At 46.2% G+C, this 20961-nt stretch overlaps 2 protein-coding genes across 3 annotated transcripts; one reads left to right on the top strand and one right to left on the bottom strand.

Annotated features, from left to right (window-relative positions):
• Positions 1–1368: 1368 nt before the first annotated feature.
• On the bottom strand, positions 1369–19594 carry cpsf2 (cleavage and polyadenylation specific factor 2). Of its 2 annotated transcripts, none has more exons than XM_062550456.1 (15): positions 19453–19594; positions 18799–18964; positions 18422–18581; positions 17723–17828; positions 17304–17433; positions 16724–16839; positions 16240–16427; positions 14998–15288; positions 13561–13661; positions 11973–12176; positions 10356–10508; positions 9333–9558; positions 6388–6798; positions 3806–3940; positions 1369–2078 (listed from the first exon to the last, which is right to left on the bottom strand). In XM_062550456.1, the coding sequence occupies exons 2-15, from the start codon at positions 18945–18947 to the stop codon at positions 1986–1988; spliced, it is 2463 nt and encodes an 820-aa protein (XP_062406440.1). In that variant the 5' UTR covers positions 18948–18964; positions 19453–19594; the 3' UTR covers positions 1369–1985. The 2 variants fall into 2 exon arrangements, with proteins under 2 accessions (XP_062406440.1, XP_062406439.1); XM_062550455.1 differs by having other exon boundaries at positions 19546–19583.
• A 211-nt stretch (positions 19595–19805) lies between these two features.
• Positions 19806–20932, top strand: LOC134097564 (NADH dehydrogenase [ubiquinone] 1 beta subcomplex subunit 1-like). The gene is made up of 3 exons (XM_062550458.1): positions 19806–19920; positions 20365–20509; positions 20746–20932. Exons 2-3 carry the CDS (start codon positions 20370–20372, stop codon positions 20780–20782), a joined length of 177 nt encoding a protein of 58 aa, XP_062406442.1. The 5' UTR covers positions 19806–19920; positions 20365–20369; the 3' UTR covers positions 20783–20932.
• The last annotated feature ends 29 nt before the right edge of the window (positions 20933–20961 follow it).

The raw sequence follows: 20961 nt of genomic DNA on the forward strand, positions 1-20961 counted from the left end.
TCCGCCTGTGCGCAGCACTGCAACCCCCCACCCCTACCTGCTGGGTGCTGGGAGGCTATTTGCTTTTTATATCAGACGTGGTCATTACTCCTCCGCACGGCCCGTAGGTAGGTGGGGAACACCACGGGAGAGTGCTGCTCTCGGCACAGCACCAGGCAGGCAGGCAGGCAGGCAGGCCGGCCGAGAGCTCTGGAGGCTGGAGCCAGCCTCTCCCTCTCGTTCCCTTCAGACGAAATGCAGCAATGCAGGCAGTAACAGCGTCAACGCAGCCAGTGGCTCATGAAGAGGGTGAGCTAACCTGGATGGGAGAGCAGTGCGCAGAGTGGTATCTCCTATTAGGGCAAAAAACACACACACACTCACACTCACACTGCAGTCATCAGGAGAGTGTTCTGGGGCAAGAGAGGTACATCACAGTAGGCTCAGGGAATGGCGGGCCATGATCCTGAATGTACAGTATCCTAATGACCACCACCACCAAGTGAAGTGGAGACATACCGTAATTTCCCAACTATTAGCCGCGGCTTATACACCGATTTTGCCAAATGTCTTCAGCCATGAGGTTAATACACAGGGGCAGTTAATATGGTATTAATGTGGTTTCGTTTCTTTTTACTCGCATAAACACTGTCTTGCGGCTTATACACAATGCGGCTAATACAAAGGAAATTACTGTACAGAGAATAGTATACTGTGTGTGACATTCTTGCTAGTTTATTCCCTTTAAGCTTTGTGGTGCTGATCGATGAAATCAAGCATAACAAAGGGAGAACTGTATGCAAGTATGTTGAATGTATACTGTATAAAAGTATATTGAATGTATACTTTATACAAGTATATTGAATGTATACTTCAAACAAGTATATTGAATGCGTACTGTATACAAGTATATTGAATGTATACTGTATACAAGTATATTGAATGTATAATTTAGTGACTCGTAAGTGAATCTTGGGTGACAAGACATGACAAGTTAATTATATTTTTGTGCGAGTCTCCAATGTCAACTTCATTAAGCCGCATGCTTCGCTGTTGGCCACAGAAAATTCTAACTGTGTTTCTGACACCAACCCCTGATCTATTTGGCAGGGAGAAAATGTCTCCATCTGGTGCCAGCATATGCTCCGAGTACCAGACCAGCAATCTCTCGCCTTAACACACACACACACACACATACAAGACATCACACTTTATCTTCTCACACAAGAAAAACTGTGTGAACAGAAGCGAGAACCAACACACTGCTAATCAAAGTGACACACTTGCATGTGTACACACACAACTAGGGAATACAAACCTACACACACACACACACACACACACACACACGAGATATGACAGACAAAATAAGCAGACGTAGTCAGCTGGTCCAAAACAGAAGACAGTTTTTTATGTAATCAAAAATAAAACCATTGTCATCGTGGTCCCCATTTTTTGCACTTGACCAGAGCTCGCTCACAGAGTTCAGAGGAAGTGATGCGTACATCAGGAAGTCTTTCTCATAGGCCTTCCTTTCGGCAGCCTTAACTAAGAGGGGTCAGTCCACAGAGCACCTGCCCTGTGCTGCTGGGGAAACGTCCAAAAATACAGAAGACAGGAAATAACAAAAATACCCTCCTCCCTTCCCCCTTCCCCCAACACACACACACACACACACCATTCCCAAACAAATAGACACCTCTCACAAGGCATAGATGCAGGAACAGCTGTACTTGCCAACAGCCATGGAGAGGCTGTGTGTGTGTGTGTGTGTGTGTGTATGTGTGTGTGTTTCTAGTATTTGTACTGAGGTGTCTATGTTGGCGTTCATATGCAAGTCCATGTGTGCGTGTGCGTGTGCATGACTAGGAGCATCTGTTTTGGAGCGAATTTGTGTAATTGTGTGTCCATTTGCATATGAAGGGGTAATTGCAGATTCGTGTCTGTGTGTCTGTGTGTGTGTGTGTGTGTGTGTGTGCAAGGGGTGTCCTATGCTGCCTGTGCTGCTACACCACAGCATACTGCTGATACAGCAGCTCGCGGATCTTGTAGTAGTCGTCGCACTGAAGGCCTTCCAAACAGATCCGGCCCGCCTCCGTCTGAAAAACGCAGAGAGAGAGAGAAGACGCGGTGAGCACAGACAGAAAAGAAAAACGGGGGGGAGGAAACATGACAAAACGACAGAAAGAGAATTGGGGTGAAGCAAGGGCACGGCACAGAGAAATGGAAATAGATCCAAGAAAGACGCAGACAGAGAATACAGAACAGAGTGAAAAAGAGACGGAGAGAAACGGAGAGAGGTGACTACGGCGATCTGAATCAAACTCATTCTTTTTATTATTAATAAGAACGGAAGAAAGAAAGAAAGGAAGAGACGGAGAGAGAACAGAAGGTGAGGTGTTTGTGTGTGAAGGCCTGCGGGGCACCACTGTCTGTGGGGAGAGCTGTGGGCTGCTGCAGCGACCACACACAGGAGGGATTACAGAGAGAGAGAGAGAGAGAGAGAGAGAGAGAGTAAAAGAGAGAGAGAGAGAGAGAGAGAGAGAGACAGTACAGGGAGGTCAGCCATGGCCCTCAGCAAAAATCGGCTCAGAAAGGAACACAGTTCACAGTGTGCGACTCAGCTAAACTCTTTAAGGATGGGCTCTCGTTTTCAGGCCTCTCTCAGCACAGCCGCAGCACAGGAGGAGCTCGCTCCAGGACTATTAACTACCTCAGAGAGGGCGCCACTTCCAGAGGAGCAACACATTACACACAATAAAGCCCCCACCCCCGCAAAAAAAATAGTGCTGTTTGTGGTAGTTTACTTTTCTCAGCATGGGAAGAGTTCGGTCAACACGGCGCAGAAGTTCAACAGTCCTGAGGCTGCATCCACACTGCTATGTTTTCATTTCCAAACATTGATTCTTTTAAAATACATTCTGTGCACACAGCCTGTTTTTACAGGACACCTAGACAGTGTGTGTGTGGGGGGCAACTGAGGTGTGTATCGCAGGACCATCTGCACATGACGATTCACGCATTGTAAAACGCAAAATTTAAATGCACTACAGATGCTACCAAAGCAAGCAAGGCTGTAAGCAAGGACGAGTAAAGGATGGTATTGATTAGCAAGGCTAGTAAAGCTTGCATTGCGGTATCCATGGTGTATTCATCACTGGTAATAGATTGGTTAGTAAGATTATGTTAGTATGTTAGTATAGATTATGGTTAGTAATAGAAGGCAAAAAAGTAGAAGTGAGGCAAAAAAACAAAAAACAAACGAAACAAAAATGTTGGATTCAAATGAAAACAGAATAGTGTGGAAGCAGCCTTAAAGGGATAATCCGGAGTGAAATGCACTTTAGATCAATTTTTCGGACGTTTGGGAGTACGTACGTTGAGTTGACACCAAAATCATGTCATTCGGATGTATTTTGAGAAAGTTCGAGCTCACCGTTTTTAGCCAAAACTCGTTAGCCTGGAAGTGACTCGGGCATGTCCTTTCGCCGCTACAAAACGCTATTTTTTATACCTCTTCTACTGTTCCAAACAACGCTACACTTACGTGGTAGTGAGTAGAGGATCCCTAAAGCCAAACCGTAGCGGCGAAAGGACATGCCCGAGTCACTTCCAGGCTAACGAGTTTTGGCTAAAAACGGTGAGCTCGAACTTTCTCAAAACACATCCGAATGACATGATTTTGGTGTCAACTCAACGTATGTACTCCCAATAGTCCGAAAAATTGATCTAAAGTGCATTTCACTCCGGATTATCCCTTTAAAGTCCCTGGAATTGAGTAGAGTCCCCGTGCTTGACCAGGGGAGCTACCCGGACACACACTCACCCTCCTGACGGCCACCAGGTTGTTGCACACCAGCACGCCTCCCACAAACTCGGCCTGGATGCCCTCCCTGAGCAGCACCTGCTTGAAGTCGGACAGGCGCGGCTCGTTGATGAACACCGACTGGTGCCCTGGGATCTGCAGGAGGTGGGACACACACACACACACACACACACACACACACACACACACACACACACACACACACACACACACACACACACACACGTTAGACTATAACAGCAGCTTACGATACAGTAGAACATCATCATTTTGTGTGGTATGTGTTCATGAAGTTAAGAATCGTGACTTTTAAGACTGTGGAAAAGCAGTATGATGATCTTGACTAATTACTACGTGCAAGTGGTAATTAGTCAAGATCATCATACTGCTTTTCCACAGTGATTTCCACAGTGATTTGTTTTTGCGTTCAAAAACAAATCAATTAAAAATATAACAGCACGTGGTAATTATCGGGGCAGAAGGCAACAGGACCATACTGGGCCACGCCCTGAAATTTGACAAATCAAAACTCTTATGGTAATTTTTGTCAACAAAAATTGACTGTGCTCTAGATTATGTGCACCAAATCTTGAGAGATTTTAATTAACTGTCTACGAGATAGATTAGTCTCACTTTCAAGCTTTTTTTGGAAAAGGGTGAGCAAATATGGAACATACGGAACTATGGACATATGGAACTGGGTGCGGCTGAGTGCATAAGATGCAGCAGGGAAAAAAAGGGGGGGGGGGGGGGAGTTGCTGTAGAATGTGTTTTACTGTGGAACAAATAACACTGAGGACAGCAAGCTCCACTGCTTGGACCCCTTACACATTTCTATACCCAATTTGAGTTTTAAATGCTGGTGTAGGTTATTGCATTGGCACACTGCATTTCATTTCAGCACAGCCTCTAAACCACTGCTATTAATATCAATCACTGCATCCATTAATGCACTTATCCCAAGCTGACACAAATAATAAATCACTTCTCGCAATAGTAGGGTGGATATGATGATTTCTCTTCAGCTAAGACACAATAGAAGAAATACATGCTTTAAAATGGCCATAGAGAACACTAAGGGGTCCTCATCATCGGGTCCATAAATTAAAACCACCGAGAACTGGCCAAAGATGCAGACTGCATGGTGACCTTGGAGTCACCTCTAGCGTCTCCGTCCCTCCCCTGCCGCGCTCCTGCTGAGGGGCGCAGCGCTTGGCACGGCTCGGCTCGGCTCAGCACGGCACGGCCCGCCACGGTCCCGTTATTTTGGGAGCTGTGACCATTGTTCACGTCTGTGAATCACCGAGCTCTGGCGTCCTGAAGCAGCCTCTCTCTCCCTCTCTCCCTCTGCTCTGTGTGTCTCTCTTTCTCTCTCTCTCTCTCTCTCTTTCTGCTCTGCTGTTCTTTAGTCAGCATTTCTCCCCCCTCTCATCTCTCTCTCTCTCTCCCTCTCATCTCTCTCTCTCTCCCTCTCCCCCCCCTGCTGTCACTCGGTGTCCCTCCATCCTATTCTATAGTTATCTCTCCTCGTGCTGTCCTAGTGCAAACTCTCTCTGCTGGATCTCACTCCTCCCGGGGGCCAGGAGCTGCAGCCTTTGTTCACCTCTTGTCATAAGATCAGGTCATCTCTCTCCCCCCCCCACATCTCTCTGTACTTCCCTCTCTCCATCCCCCAGCCTTTCATTGCTCTCTCTCTCTCTCTCTCTCTCTCTCTCATCCCTCCATCTGTCTCTCTTATGCTGTTTAGCTCTTTGTTTGCTTCTCTCTCACTCTCTCTTTCTGCCTCCATCTTTTTCTTTCTGCCTCCATGCATCCCTCATCTCCCCTTCTTTCTCTGTTCATCCCTCTCTCCCTCCCTCCCTCCCTGCCTCCCTCCATCCTCTCTCTCTCTCTCTGACAGAGTGAACTCTGTCATGCTGTATCCTGGAGCCAGATCTCACCTCTGTGATAACAGCCGTTCTGAGGACAAGACAGCCCCCACTTCCTATGACAACAACCCCAACCCCACATCTCTCCTCCTCTCTCCCCCGTCTCTCTATCCCTCTCTCTCTCTTGCTTATGTCACGGCCACAGCCCACTCATCCTTTCGTCATCTCTCTTTTAGCCCCTCATCCTTTCTCTCCAGCCATTTCCTCTCTTTCTTTTTAGTTCTCCTATCTCCTCCACTCCCCACTTTAACCCATTCTCCCTCTAATTTGCCTTTTCTCTCTCTCTCTCTCGGTCTCTCGCTCTCTCGGTCTCTCTCTCTCTCAGTCTCTCTCTATCTCTCTCTCTCTCTCGGTCTCTCTCTCTCGGTCTCTGACCTGCTCTTTATCTATTTCTTCTTTCTTTCACTCTCTCTCTCTCTTTCTCTGTGACCTGTTCTTTATCTACAGCAAAGTTATGGCTCAGCCCTTTGTCTCTCTCTCCCTCCTTTTAACACCCTCTCGGTCTTCTCTTTTAATCCTCCACCACCTTTCTATTTTTCCATCCCTCACTAGGTCATGTTTTCTCTCTCTCTCTCTCTCTCTCTCTCTCTTTGTTCACTTTTAATCCTCCTCTTGCACCACCTCCTCTCTCGGTCGTGTCGTTCCATCGCTCACCTCGCTGGTGGGGAGCGGCTCCAGGGTGGGGATGACGTCGCTCTCGTCGCCGGCCTCGCGCTCGTCCTCGCCGAACAGCGACTTCATGGCGCGCTGCTGCGCCGCCTCGCTCGTCCCGCCGCCCGCCACCGCCATGCCCGCCATCGCCATGACGCCCGCCGCCGTTGCCGCGGACGACACCGCCGCCGCCGCCTCCGTCTCCATGGCCACCAGCTCGCCGTCCTCCGTGGCGCCGCCCTCCTCGCCCGCGCCTCCTCCTCCGCCGCCCTTCTCCTTCTCCTTCTCCTCGGGCAGCACGCCCGTGTCCACCTGCGCCACGCGCATGTCCAGCACGCCGTCCACCCAGGCCAGCTCCGTGTCGCGGGCGCGGCAGAACTGCAGCGAGCTCACCAGGGAGTCCTTGAGACGCACCTGAGGGCACGGAAACACACAAGCGCGAGTGAGTGAGCGAGGGATGAAAGAATCAGAATAATGAAAGACAAGATAAGAAGATAGAGAGAATTCACAAAAGGGACGACGAGAGAGAGCGAGAGGAGACGGGGAGGATAGATGATAAGAGAGAAAAAGAGATAAGAGAGGAGAGGGAGAGCACAGAGGGAAATAAAAAAGGAGAGAGGGATGAGGGTGATGGAGGAGGAGATAAAGTGCCAGAGAGATAACGCAGGAGGAGAAGAAGAAGGGATGATAAAACGGAGATAGAGAAGCATGGCTGAACAACTGGCTGCCTTCTGGGTTTACAAAACATAAACAAACACAGCCCTGGTCATGTGCTTGTGCTGCATTCTGCAACATTCATATTCCCACAGAGAACATTCATGAGATGCCTGCGTCTAGGACACTGGCAAGAATGCCAATTCAAGACCCATTTTCAATACATACCATCATTTCCCAACTATTATTTGCGGCTTGTACAGAGATTTTGCTAAATTTCTTCAGCTCTGAGGCTAATACACGGGGGCAGTTAATATGGTATTAATATAGTTTTGTTTCTATTAAGCTGCATAAAACGCTGTCCTGCTATTTATACACAATGCGGCTAATAAACGGGAAATTATTGTAATGCCAATTGAAGACCCATTTTCAATACATCATAGTGCATATAAGTCAGTCGTACTGAGGTATGCATCAATATGGTGTAATTTACTATTTTATAATGTCTGTCTGCCTGTCTGTCTGGATCCTAAATGTTTAGGATGATAAATATCTATCTATCTTTCTATTAGTTACATACATACTACAGACTGTGCCCATGTTCTGTGAAAGAGGGATAATGGGGACATAAGGAAAAACAATGTACAGACCCACTCAGGACATGTGCGTGTGTGACATGCCCAAACCAAGGCAGCATGGCTGTCCACGTGCAAGGGAGGGTTTCAAGCAGGCAGATTTCTGACAGGAGGGGAGGGGGCGCAGGGGGGGGCTATATTTGTTTGGCTGCTGAGCTGCAGTGTTTCAAATCGGTCAACTTCAGCCAGCGTGCGTGACCGTGTCTTTAAGGCCAGCCGCGAATCGAGCGAGTGATGTAACCCGGGTCAAAGGTCAGGGTCTGTGTCTGGCTGGTGGGTATTCAGATTACAGCTGACTGTGTGTGTGTGGCGCTCTGTGTGTGTGTGTGTGTGTGTGTGTGTGTGTGTGTGTGTGTGTGTGTGTGTGTGTGTGTGTCTCTCTCTCTCTGGGCGGGTAATGCCAGGAGTAGATAGAGTGCTGGCATCAGGGTTACGAGCAGAGTCAAAGGGTTAAAAACACACCACTGGCTCTAATACCAACTCTTGCTAACCTTTAATCGCCAGTCTTAACTGACCGTGTAGTTGTGTCTCGAATTAAAAACACACCACTGGTTTTAAAATGAGCGTTCTTGCTTATTTCAAACGGTACTCTTAACACCAACGCTGAAGTCGAGCCACGTATTAAAAACACATCGATCACTGGTTTTAGCCTTAAAGGGATAGTTCGGATTTTAAGACACGAAGTTGTATGGGTTCCCTGTCAGCAACGTAGTGCATCAGCACTGACTTACCCCCGACAGCGTCCTGTGAGCCGAGATCCAGCCGGTTTTTGATCGTTTTTGATGCCGGACTATTTTCTTCAGCAAGTTTCTGGGGTCACGAAAGTAAAGTGTTTTTCTTCTCAAAACCATATGCGTTCAACAGAGTGATATATTTGCACCACAAAAACGTTGTCCAGCTGTCAGTAGCGCGCAGTGATAGGAATCGCGAAAAATAAGTAAGTGATAACGAGGTTTGAATTTTTCCTGGACAACGTTTTTGTGGTGCAAATATATCACTCTGTTGAACGCATATGGTTTTGAGAAGAAAAACACTTTACTTTCGTGACCCCAGAAACTTGCCGGACTACTTTCTTCAGCATCAAAAACGATCTAAAACCGGCTGGATCTCGGCTCACAGGACGCTGTCGGGGGTAAGTCAGTGCTGATGCACTACGTTGCTGACAGGGAACCCATACAACTTCGTGTCTTAAAATCCGAACTATCCCTTTAACGTTATTGCTAATCTTAAACACTACTCTTAACACCGACCCTGTAGTCGTATCTCATATTAAGGACAGATGCCTTAATAACACCACTGTAGACATAAACAGGCTACTCCTGAGCTGTGATAATGTCACTGGCCTCGTAAAAAAGAAAACCCTCCAAAAACTTCATCTAAAAGGTCAGAATCCATCACTGAACGGGCACATTTATGGCTATACTATAACTGTTGCTTTTTTTTAAATTATTATTAAGGTATGTGCTATATAGCACCAAGATAAGAATTTTGGTTTCAATTTGCAGGCTTCAAAACGCAAACCAATTCGACTGGTCTTCCATGTGCAGTGCACTGTGTGAGCGTGAAAGGTTAATGTTGTCCCAGCAGGTGCTTGAACACGAGCGCTCGTCTCTTCTGTTCAAAGTCAGCGCACTGAGGGCGGGCGGTCGGGCCACACACCTGGTAGATGTGGGTCTCGCTGGTGGCGTCCACGGTCTCGTGCTGCTTGGGCGTGTACACCTTGATGTCCTTGCCGCTGAAGGCCTTGCACGACTCCGCCAGGTCCTGGCTGGCGTCCGGCGGCCCGTTGACGATCACCAGCTGCCGCGGCTTCATCTGGTTGATGATCTTCTTGATGGAGTCGCCGTCGGAGCGACCCTCGTAGTCGATGTAAGTCACGCGCGCCCTGAAAGGGGGAAACGCAACATAGTGCGTAAAAGATGACACAATGCTCAACAACGTTACACCATACACAACCGCATTACACAGCATTCATTTTACACAAAAAGCACTCATACGCAAAAGACTCTAAGTATGTATGGACATTGGACACAAATAATCATTTTCCATCTAATATCGGTCTCTAATGCTGCATTTGATGCTTATAATCACGGCACAGAGAGAAGAAGACATGGCTGGCTTTGCTCTATAATCCCCTAACAATAAATATGTATTATGTCTTAAAAAATCAAATGAGAGCCTGCAGGATGACAAGATGATACTGGTCTGTTTTTCACTTAATCTGTATAATCTCTCTGTGTTTAAATAGATTGTCTATCAATTTAATGCGAACATACAGTCACACTCATATTACCATAATGGTAGTTACGTAACGTATTCAGAAAAAATCACGGCCTTCACCTGAAAACCTAGTTTTTACTGCATCCAATGAGCCTGCAACTCAACAATTCCACGCTCTTCAGTCAGCTGTTTGGTTGTTTAGTTTAAGTCCGTGTTAATTTGTCTATGGATGTTTGTGCAATAAAGCACTGTGAAATGCTTCACATTTTTCATTCAGCTATAGACTTGCCAATCTCCTCATCTATAAAAACAGCCTGTGCACCTGTGCCTATCATTATTTTATTACTGGTGTTATTATTATTGTTTTATAGTTCACAAAGCACTTTGGATCAACCCTGTTGTGTTGAATGTACTATAAAAAAAATAAAATAAAAAAAATAAAAAACGGCCTTGTGTGCTCACTTGATCTCCAGGGTCTCCATGCTGGAGGTGCACTTGGTGGGCACGTCAGACAGGTCCTGGTCCATGGGCTCGTCTCCGTTGGACATGCCCATGTCCAGCTTGCTCTTCTCCTCCTCTGTGGCTTGCAGCTCTGGCACGAGGAAATCCTCAGGCCTGAAGTGGATGGGGGGGGGGGGGGGGGGGGTCAGGATACACACGTCAGCAAAAACAACAAAACACACACAAGGAAGAAACACATAGGCGTCCCAGCAAAAGAGTGAATAAAATGACAAAGGAGGCTGGATTGGTCACTGGGTCCAATCTATCTATTTCTCCACACACAGGGTGTGACGAAGACACACACACACACACAGCCTTTGCTTAAGTGGGACACAGGTGAGCGTAGCCTGTTTACATCAAGGAAAGCTGCGTCTTGTCAAGAAAATGGATGAGTGCTCGCGTTCTGAGGCTGCAGGTGTATCTTTTTGTAAAGACGACAAAAAAACACCACCTCCCCCACCCCCCACCAAGCCCAGTGGACTGGCCCGCTCAATAGGATACACATAGCAGCACCCCTGCCAAGCCCAGTGGGCTGGCCCGCTCAAAAGGAAACACATAGGGCCTCTTCTCAACATCCCTCCTCGGTCCTCCAGACTCGTTCCCACTGATCTATAACTAGCACTGGATAGACTATCCCACTGTTGCCGCCCCATCATTCTTTATCTAGATCAGTGAGGACGAGGGCCGAGGAAGGAAGGGAGGGAATGAGAGGCGCCCATAGCAGCGCGGCACCCAGTCCTCTCACTGTTTGCAACAATTACCTGATACGAGTGACATATTTGGGTAATGCTAAAAGATGACACAGGAGATTATCTCACAGTTTACTCACACGAGTCCACACAGCAAGAGGCCAAGGCCAACAGGCCAGATTAATACATTTAATGATTGCTGCAAACTACCACACACACACACACATACACACACCCTGATCCGCCCATATTCAGATTAACTGAGACTAACACTGACAAGGTTCATGGCTCTTAACTCAGATTGATTTAACACACAAACATGACAATCTGCCCTAATTCCAATTACGTTAAGTCATACTAATACGCCATGGTGACTGCTGGGACTAACAAAGTCGACCACCCGCTGTGCTGATATTAAATCACCTGCGGACTTCCGTATGCTGCCGTCCTATGGATGTATTCATGCGACATGACTGTCAAACGCACGTGGATGAAAGAACCTGATGTGGTTCGACACACAATCTCAACTACTACAACTACTCTGATTTCATGTGCTTCCCTGGCACACACATCCAGCAAACACACGAAACCACACATACAAACCTAAACTAGAAAAGCACTCAGAGAGCGCAGACCTCCGCCTGTATTGCTCTTCCTTGGTTGTCATACATTTGAACCTAAACTATTCAGATCGCCACCACGTGGCCATACCATGCCATTACACCACTAAGCGAAAAACATAAACGGCTCCAACAAACAAACAAACAAACAAACCAAAAAGGACAAACAGACACATACACAAGCAAACAAAAAAAGGACCACACACACACACACACACTAACCAAAGAGGACAACCACACACACACAGAGTATCCACAGCAGCACCCACCGGATGATCTCTCCGTACTCGTCCCACTTGACGCGCTCCTCGTGCGTGGGGAACATGGGGTAGGACTTCTTGGCCTGCTTGAAGAAGCTGCCCTTGCGGCCGCCCTCGCCCTTCATCATCAGGTCGTGGTGCTTGCTCTTCACCACCGCCGGCTGCTCCAGGTCGTCCTCCAGGTCGCTCTCGTCGCTCGAGTCCACGTCCACCCTGAGGGTGAGCACGCACGCACGCGCACACACACAAACACACAAACACATTTGATTGTTTTATTTCGAATGGAACAACACGGCATCCAAATACTGATTAAGAACCTGTTATGTCTCACTAGACAATACAAACATTATGCTAATAGTCACAAATAAATAAATAAATAGGCTACGTATGTTAAGGATAGAGGTGGCATCGCCTTCTCCAAACATGCAGACTGCCTAATTAAACTGAGAATGCAAAAAGGCTTGTCCTTAATATTAAGGCTTGTCCTTAATATGGACAACATTTATTTTTAAAGGACATATTAACTCATTGGCTGCCAGCGATTTTCTGTGCAGAGCGCTCCATACTGCCAGACGTTTTACAGCATTTTGACTGTTTTTCCAAGATCCACCGAACGGTGAGCTTTATGACTATGTAAACACCGAAGGTACCAAATGAAAGAGTAGACTCTCTTCTTTCACCAGGAAAAAACGGTTTGTTTCTATTGTTTTCCGTTCTTTAGTAATCGTCAGTAGAACATGGGTTAGTTTTGATAAAAACACCTGTTTTGTGAAAATCAACTTTTTAACGTTAGCGATTCAGGAGTATGTCTACCACGATTGCACTGTTATCTCGTCAGTCTCGTCAAGGTTGCTAGGGACTCTGAAGGTCGCTAAAGACTCTGAACAGGACGGTAGACTTAGCAAGCTAGCACTAGCAAAGTTGTTGTTAGTCTATATAGCAATATCCAATGTAAATGGATCATACCGTTCACGTGTTTTCCATCCTTGATGTAAGAAGTAAACATATTTATTCCCTGCATCGCATGCAAACTAGATCCACTGTGGTCGATCTTCAGTGTCTTTGCTTGTTGCATGCTGCAAGCTGTCTCTGCATGTGCACTATAGGCAGATACTAATCATCCAAATGGCACTGCTGTCATTTAGCGGTTGGGATCGCTAGTACAGTCTGTTTACAAGTCTGAAACTCTGCCAGATCGTTCCCAAGCCCACCCAGGAGCCCTCCCCATTGAAAAAGGCAATTGACGTCTATAGACGTCAACGTATGTGTCTAAATTGACGTTTAAAGACGTCAATGGCAGTGAATGAGTTAAGGCTTTTTTTGGGCTGTTTTCACATGGGAGGGATTGTAAAGAGTGACAGGAAACTAGTGGGAGAGTGAGATGGGTTGGAATCAGAACTTAAAAACACAAATGTGGTACGAACACGGCAGCAACAGCTCTCCCTCGCACAGAAAACATCGCCTTCATACAGAGCCAGCCAGGCAGCCACACACACAGTGTTGGTGGCAAATGCAGGTGAGGTGTGACAGTGTAATCTGCCATGTTCATGTCACACACACAGCCCAAACCGTGGAAGAGAAGAGAAAGCACACTCACTCTTTGGCCTGCTCGATCTTCTTGGCCGCCTCCTTCTTCATCTTCTCTTTCTCCACATACTCCTCCAGCTCCTTCCCCTCCAGCTTAGTACGCTTCCTCACCTGCACACACACACACACGCACGCACGCACACACACACACACACGCGCGCGCACACACACACACACACACACACACACGCACACACACACACACACACGCGCACGAGAACACACACACACACACAAACACACACACAAAGGAACACAGCTATAGTCAGGTACACACACAGAAACCCTCATCTCCATCCACTGAATGCATTTTTAGTGCTAATACTTTAGCCGTATACGCTAGACTATGCTGTGGCTAGAGGTTTCACAAAACAAAAAATCTGAACTGTAACCACTGCATCATCATTGACGTCTCTCCTCCGATGGAAACCTTTGCTGCAGTATATTCTAGAATTCTAGAAGGTTCCTCCAAGCCGGCACAGTGGCTGTTCCTGGTTCCAAACTCACGGGGCCATGCCCCAGTGCGCGCCCGGCAGAGACGTCTGGTCGGGGCCTGAAATCCTATCCCGTTATCTGCCCGGCACAGACCCTCTCCTCCACCTTGGTGTCTGGGAGCGCGCTCTGTGCATCTGTGCAAATGCCAGCCAATCCCCTCTCCCTCTGGGGTCGAGCCGGGCCCGCCTGGGAAACCTGTGCTGACTGAACGCTACCTGCCAGCTGAGCTGAAGACTGAAGTTTACCACAGACCTCAGCTAAACTTAGGCTCTGGCACACACACAGACACACACAGACACACACACTTATTCTCCTCCTGAGAGCAAGTTAATCCCATCTACAGATTTTTTTTCTCTCTCTCTCTCTCTTCTCTCTGCAACCCCTCCCCACCCAGAGGCCTTATCCGCTTCACACTCTGCTCAGCACACCATGTGCCACACTTTAAAGTCAAGCATAACCAAGCAGCACAACTTTCCTCCATGACATTTCTCTTCAACTTCCAGAGGCAAAAACCTTTTGCTTGGGGTGGTCCCAAACACCGTGTTCCTTCCTGGTATCTTATAACCTTCCCTCTCATCCGGCGTAAACTCAATATCTCTCCCCAATCAGCCAGAGCTTTGTGTTCTGTCCAGGGTTGCCTATGGCTCATCATACTGTATTTCAGCCTTATACCCATGTTTCTTTCTTTCTTTCATATACTGCCCATGTCTATGGCAACACCCACAGACACACACAAGACACACACAGACACACAGACACACACAAGACACACACAAGACACACACAAGACACACACAAGACACACACAGACCCACACACAGACCCACACACAAGACACACACAAGACACACACAGACACACACAGACACACACAAGACACACACAAGACACACACAGACACACACAAGACACACACAGACACATACAGACACACACAGACACACACACACACCTCCAGGTCCATCATCTTCTCCCCGGGGTTGTCGATGAGGTAGCGGGCCAGCGTGCCCGGCGAGGTGCGGTAGGTCAGGATGATGGAGTTCTTGGCGTCCGTGCACCACTGGAGGAAGAGCTCGCGCGAGAAGCCCGACTCCAGGTCCGGCTGGCTGCACAGCACCACCTTGGGGCTGGGCACGCGCGCCAGGTCGGCCAGGCTGTGGCACAGCGAGAGGTGGCGGAACTGGAACGGGTTGTTGCGCTTGTCCTCGAAGCAGCGCATCAGCTTGTCGCTCATCCACTCCACCTGGTGGGGGGACGAGAGGAGAAGGTAGACAGGTGAGCACCAGCTCTGGATTTCACCACGTGATTTCACAGGGCTTAGGGTTCGGAACAGTGAGTACCGTACGTTTACAGGGACATTATTATTCTGATATTAACCCGGTTAAGACAATATTCCGAATAAGATACTCCCATGTAAACAGCCTTTTTGTCCGATTACCTTAACAGGGGGATAAGAGGAGCAGGTGGACAGGTTTTACCCACGTGATTTCACAGGGCTAGTTAAACAGTATTCTGCTCTCAAAAACAGTTTTTCATTTTTTTGACATATAGAAAACAGATTATAGGTTCTTTGGTCACACACCAATTACACAAATGATAAACCAGTCTTGTTTGTTTTCTGATTTGTTCTTTTATCTGCTCATAGCCTAAATACACTCCTGATATGTTACCTGTCTTTTTATGTTGCTTTTATGTTCATTTGTCTGAAGTGCTCAACATAAACACTTCAGTGCTGGACCTAAGACTATATAAACAAGGAAAACCCTGTATCTGTGTTTGCCATAAATGCAGCTTTGCAGGTTTCAAATCAGCTGTCCCACTCACATCACTCTCTCACTCATATTACTCACACTGTCTTTCAACAGACTAATTAAGCATTCATAACTGCCGTCAGTGACACAAATGACACAACAGATACTGATATTTCATTAATGTGGACAAAATGTAAACAGTGCATCTGAATGAAGCATTAAGGCTTCTTCTGATCCATTCAGTGGCTTTCATATTAAAACCTGAATCTCACAACTTCCAGTTAATGCACAATTTGAGAGCCTAGGTACCATGACAAGCCTAAAAATGTAGCATACCAACATGCTACAAATAATATTTTGATACTTCCTCAGTGACGTTATAAGGAGTAATGTTCTAGAATGCACCCCAGTTCAGACGCACAGCCTGAGGCTGGTGATCTCACCTGGGACTTGGAGAACTCCACCACGTTGTAGCTGACGTTGTTGAGCAGGGCGAGGGAGTAGACCCCGAGGCCCGAGTCTTTGGTCCTCCAGATCTGGTCCAGCAGCTGGGCCAGTTCCAGCACCCGTCCGGCCGTATCCACGGCGATCAGCACGTTGCCGTCAGCACGCAGCGTTCCCATAACGATGGCTGTGTTTGGAGGATGAAGGACAGAACAATAGGCATGAAAGGTACATGTATTTCAGGGCACAGTGGTGTATGTATGCATAAGCACGGCAAAAAACAGGCCTGACGTGCTTTTATTGGTCGACATTCCTAGCCCAAAAAAGTCAATTAAATATGCTAGGTCCTGTGGTCCACAAAGGGGTCAATCCTCAGGGAACTATGGGCTATCTTGGACAATCTTTGTTCTACATCCTTTGTTTCCTTCATTGATGACTTAAGTATCTATGAGCAGTGAAGCATGGTGGGTAATGTAGTCTTACTGAGGAGCTGCTCGTCCCGCTGCTTGCGTCGTGGCTGCACATAGGCAGCGTTGAAGGAGTCGGTGATGAGCAGAGAGGGGCGGCTCACCATCTCCAACGAGCAGCCATTCAGATGACTGCAGGGACACAGGGGGCCAATCACATCAATGATACAACTAGTGCCACTCATCACAACACAGCCATGACGTTCATCAGAACAGAGGAAGAAAAAACATCAGGAGGACACAGCACATACTACACACTCAGAACTAGTCAGTCAAGAAATGTGTCAAAATGTCCATTAATGACAAGCTCAAATGCAAGTTAAAAATGACATTTCCAAGTCATTTATCCCATTCGACCTTTTACAATGGGCTGATTGTGAGAATCTTATTTGAGAAATGTCTCCATGCAGAATCGCTTTGATTGCAAACCATCAAAACCTATGCTAGATGTTGGGATATGACTGAATGAGACACTCGGTGGCACCTCTGTTCCTGTGGCATTCATGTTCCTGACGCATCTCTGTTCCCGTGCCATTCAAAACAAACATCTGACAATTGCAACATAATCATACTCAAGAACAGTTATCCTCACTCACATCTCCCTCTTGTGGTTAAAATCCACAGCATACACAATCTCCTCTTCTCCATCCTTCACAATCTTCCAGATGGTTCCGCCAATCATGTGTCCGGCCGGTAGTGGGGTGATGGACAAGCCGTGGCCTTTCCCTGTGGAGGTAAGTAGGAAGAATAGGTTGGCACAGCTTAAATGGACCCCTTTACATGTTTAGTAGTAAGATTGAAACACCGAAAAAGAAATGGAGGAGGAAAGCCTCCAGCCGTCCTCAAAATAAAATCCAACAGGTAATCCAACAGCTTGAACAGGCATGTACATTAATTGTAGTTCAACAGTATTCTGTCCCGAACACGCCTAGTGTGGGGAATCCGTAGGGTTTCTGATTGGTGTGCTGAGGTGACGGCATTACCAGGGACGGTATTTAAGTATCTTTGGCATTACCTTTCAGATTGACGATCTGCGAGTACTTCAGCTGCTGGATTTTGTCAAAGGCCGAGTCCACGTCATCCAGTGTAAAGAGTGAGAAGTCCTCCGTGTTGTGGCGTGACTGCACAGAGGGACAACAACAGATAAGTGCTTACTGATCATTACACGGCTCTTCATAATTCTGCAGAATGCTCCATTCGCTTAATTGGGCCATCTCAATGGTTTGGAGGTCTGATATTTCTCGATAACAGACCGTTGCTAAGTATAACAGACCGCTGTCAAGGAAAATGGGCGTTTGTGTATCTTATTCACGACTTTCATATCACTCCTCAAGTAGTCCAGTCACTTTTTGCAATGGAACTTCATTCCAAAGTGAAAGCAGATGGTTAATCAATTGTGTTCTAAAGAATGTTTCATTCAACCATGTGTTGCGAATGATTAGTTTATCAGTAAAAGCCATGATGAAACAGTAACAAATAAACATAGAATAATATCGTGGAGTCTATTTGTTCGTTTTGGTAAGTATTCATGTAATAATCGGGATAATGTACAGTATGGAACACTGAAGGTTGCTGGTGTGTCGAGATCCTGTTCACTTTGTTGGGACTTATTTTCCCGATAATGACCGGCGTTCTATACATTATCACTTACATGTCAATATACTGATGTGTAAGATTTCAGACAGTCGAAGTCATCTGGTTGTGCCAGTCTCACCTGATAGAGATCATACATGAACATCTGGCCCATCTTGTAGACTGGGATGGTAGCATAGATGGTGCAGTTGAGACCGAGCTTCCCCACAGCGTACGGTAAAGCCCCTAAATGGAGTGGATCAGGATGGGACAAAAGCACTGCATCCACCTGGTGGACATATCTGTAGAATAGGAAGATGGGTTACTGCTGGAAGTAAGTCCACATGATTGCACTATCTTGGTTAAGGTCTATGTATGTTTATAAGTTCTTATGTTTAAATGAATAGTACCATATTAGGAAAGCACAACATATTAACCTAAATGTGCACATTTATTTAAACGAAGCATCACCACATTCTGTAGTTCATCAGAGTAAACTGGTGGACTGCCATTCGATACCTTTTCAAAGTTTCAATGATCTCCATGGAAAAGGTCTCGTCCCATCCGCAGTCCAGCAGGAAGCGGAATTCATCCACCTGTAGTAGGTAACAGAGAGCAGATTCCTCCTGGACCCCACATAGGGCCGTCAACTTGATAATGGACGTCATTCTGCTGTACCGACAATCTGCAACAAGAACAAATACGTATAAATATAGTGTACGTTGTTTTTCTTCGCACTATGGCATGCATAATTCGGACTCGTATCAGTATGAACATCTGTGTGACTATGAAAGCATTCATTGGGGGCATTTTGCCATAGCTGCAAACGTTTCATTGAAGAAAAAGCATTTTGAGGAAATAACTAGCTAAGATGGCCTGCAAAACATCATTAGACCCTTCTGTTGAGCGAGTTACACTAGCTTCTGACTTGCTAGATCGTCAGCTCTTTCACTAGCAGTATTGCATTAAATTGAGAGTTTTCGCAAACATAAACAATTACACAATACATGGTTTGAAATAAGGACCCCGTACCACAGCTCTAAGAACTGGCCATCAATTACCCCGATTACTAACCGCTAACAAACCCTAGCTAACATTAGCTATTGTACATCAGGGATATCAACAATATCTTATTAGTATATTAACGCCGTTATGGGTGTAAATGAGCCATACCAGAAACACTACAACGTTAATCGCTCGCTTTTGAAAATCACGGGATGATCATTTATCGGTCTTTAGACATTGTGACAATAAGTTTAGGTTTACTTGGGCTTCATGAACCGCACAAACACACTTGTAGGCCGGCCATTTTTGCCGCTGTTAGGGTTAAAGGTTATTCGACTGCACCATATCTGTGATTTTGGCTTTTCTAAACATCTTTAATGTTCGTTGTATTTTACGATACTTTACGCCAGTGCATTTTGGGGTTTTAGTTGATTAAAGCTTTTTTATGAACATATTTTATCTAACTCTTATGATAAACTAAAATAAACATTTATTTTAAATTTGACGCATGACCGTTTTAGCAGCAACGATGGTATCGCCCGATGACCTCCTGAAGAAGCACCCGTCTGGTCTGAACTGAACTCTGAACCAACATAGCTCGCTAGCTTGAATTTGACGAAAGACCTAAAGGGCAAGGTAATGAAAGCAACGAACTTCTGATTTCATGGTTTTGTATCCGCGTTGTATTTCTCCCTATAAACATTGTGCACTATGTTAAATCAATATCACAATTTGCTGTCATACCTAAAATGTAGGCAAGGTCGAAGTAACGTTAAGCTGCGGTGCTAGCACAAATGCTAAACTAGGATGACATACACCTAACATTAGCATGGCACAATGAGAAATGTGATTAATATATACATATTTGCCATATAATTACGTTGATCGCATAGTACGCAATATTATTGACGTTCGTATAACGCCTTCTGAAATCTTGCTAAGCCTAGCTAGCGTGGCTAACGCTGAAGTTATCAAAACTGGTGTGATGGATGTTTTGGGTGGCTTTACCCAATGTTACTTTGTTGTTGTTAAAGACGCAGTTAAGCAATGTTAATGTATTTGAATGTATGTATATTTCAGGAATCATGGTGAATTTCGCGGTCCTTGTGCGGGAGCATTGGATGCAAGCCCTTGTGCCTATTGGCATTGTTTTGGGTGTGTACCTGGACAGGTTGAATGACAGCAGACTAACAGCGTTCAGGAACAAGAGTGCTTTATACAGCAGGTACGCACGTTGCATACATGTACTCTTCCTCCTCCAGCAGCCCAAATGAGATGCCCGTCACATCTTTACAGTTACACTAACGTTTCACCCACTGTTTACATCTGATATGTAACCTCGCATGTTTTGTATTCTGGTATAGTTGAGTACAATCTAGGCCTATTGAACACACACACACACACTCACACTGAAGACTGCATAGTATTATTGAATTGAAATATCCTCTCTAATCATTGTAGGGAGCTGAAGCCTGGTGAGGAGGTCACCTGGAAGTGATGCAGCCATATTTGAAGAAAGACCATATTTATCATCCTAGTGTCCTTGTGTGTGCGTGGAAGGGGTTTCTATTTTGTCCTCAAATTGAGGCCTGTTAAAAGCTGTTTCTTCCCTAGATGTTGACCAATAAAACGTTATGATAACAGACAACCTTGGTCTACATTAATTGAAACGACTCA

Source organism: Sardina pilchardus, chromosome 12 (genome assembly GCF_963854185.1).
Source record: "Sardina pilchardus chromosome 12, fSarPil1.1, whole genome shotgun sequence".
NCBI lineage: Eukaryota > Metazoa > Chordata > Actinopteri > Clupeiformes > Clupeidae > Sardina > Sardina pilchardus.